The sequence below is a fragment of the Dipodomys ordii genome, unplaced genomic scaffold (genome assembly GCF_000151885.1).
Source record: "Dipodomys ordii isolate 6190 unplaced genomic scaffold, Dord_2.0 Scaffold75, whole genome shotgun sequence".
NCBI lineage: Eukaryota > Metazoa > Chordata > Mammalia > Rodentia > Heteromyidae > Dipodomys > Dipodomys ordii.
Window position 1 is genome coordinate 1,673,871 of NW_012267291.1, and position 947 is coordinate 1,674,817.

A 947-nucleotide genomic window follows, 5' to 3' on the forward strand; every position below is an offset into this window, starting at 1 on the left:
GGGGCCGTCCTCGCTCGCTGCGCGCGGGCGGCTGAGATGGGGACCCTGCCCCCCGGGGGCCCGGGACTTGGGCTTGGTTGGAAACTTTGCCTTCCCGTCGGTCCCCGTCCGGTCCTCCACCCTGAGGGCGGGGTGGGGGTGCATGGTGACCCCAGGACCCCGCTTCTCCCTCTGGGACTTGGGGACTTCGAGGCGTGCGCCCGTTGGCCGGCCTCGTGGTGTCTTGGGTTAGGCTGCCCCCCTGTCCCTTCCCGCCTCTCCGCTTTGGGTGGAGAGCAGGGCAGATGCCCTCCTGGAAAGGCCAGTTCTAGTTTGTGGCGGATGAAGCCCTTCCTTTCCACTCAACATGCCTTTCTTGAGCACCTACTGGTTACTGCCCAGGCCGCCATGTGTTGAGTTCTAGGTTTACCAAGATGAACCAGAAAGAGCCCTCGTGTGCAGGATCTGGCAGGCCTCGAGATCGAACCTGCCCAGAGAAGTACCCAACGCTGGGACGCTTCCTGGGGGAGGGAGGCCTGTACAGAACACCTGGATGGCTGAGGGGAGTTGGGGTTTGGTTTCTGGGTCCCAGTCATAGTTGGTACTACCTCTTGTCTTCTTTTCCCCATCTGAAAGTTTCCTGATGATAATCGTCGGTGTTGACTGAAAACGTGCCATAGACTGTGTGCAGTGTTAAATGCTTTATACACTTTTTCTCCTTTGTGTGTGTGTGTGTGTGTGTACTTAAGCCTCGTGAGTGGAGGAGCAGGAAGAGTCAATGCTGAGAGATCAGCCTGGAGTCCAATGGCAGGCCGGTGAAATCCTGTGCCACCATTGATTAGAGGTGTGGCTCTGGACCAGTCATTGGTACCACACTAAGCCCCAGTGACCCAGTGATACCCACTTCAAAACACTTTTGTGAGAATTAAATGAATAAAGTGTGTAATAAGAAGCATCCTCTAGTACTG

At 56.4% G+C, this 947-nt stretch overlaps 1 protein-coding gene across 1 annotated transcript in view; it reads right to left on the minus strand.

Moving 5' to 3' along the window:
• Positions 1 to 144, minus strand: part of Rab22a (RAB22A, member RAS oncogene family) — a 56,713-nt gene extending 56,569 nt beyond the window's left edge. The window contains exon 1 of the mRNA XM_013024289.1: positions 91 to 144. Within this exon, the coding sequence (XP_012879743.1) occupies positions 91 to 144 (54 nt within the window). The remainder of the gene's footprint in view (positions 1 to 90) is intronic.
• Positions 145 to 947: the final 803 nt, after the last annotated feature.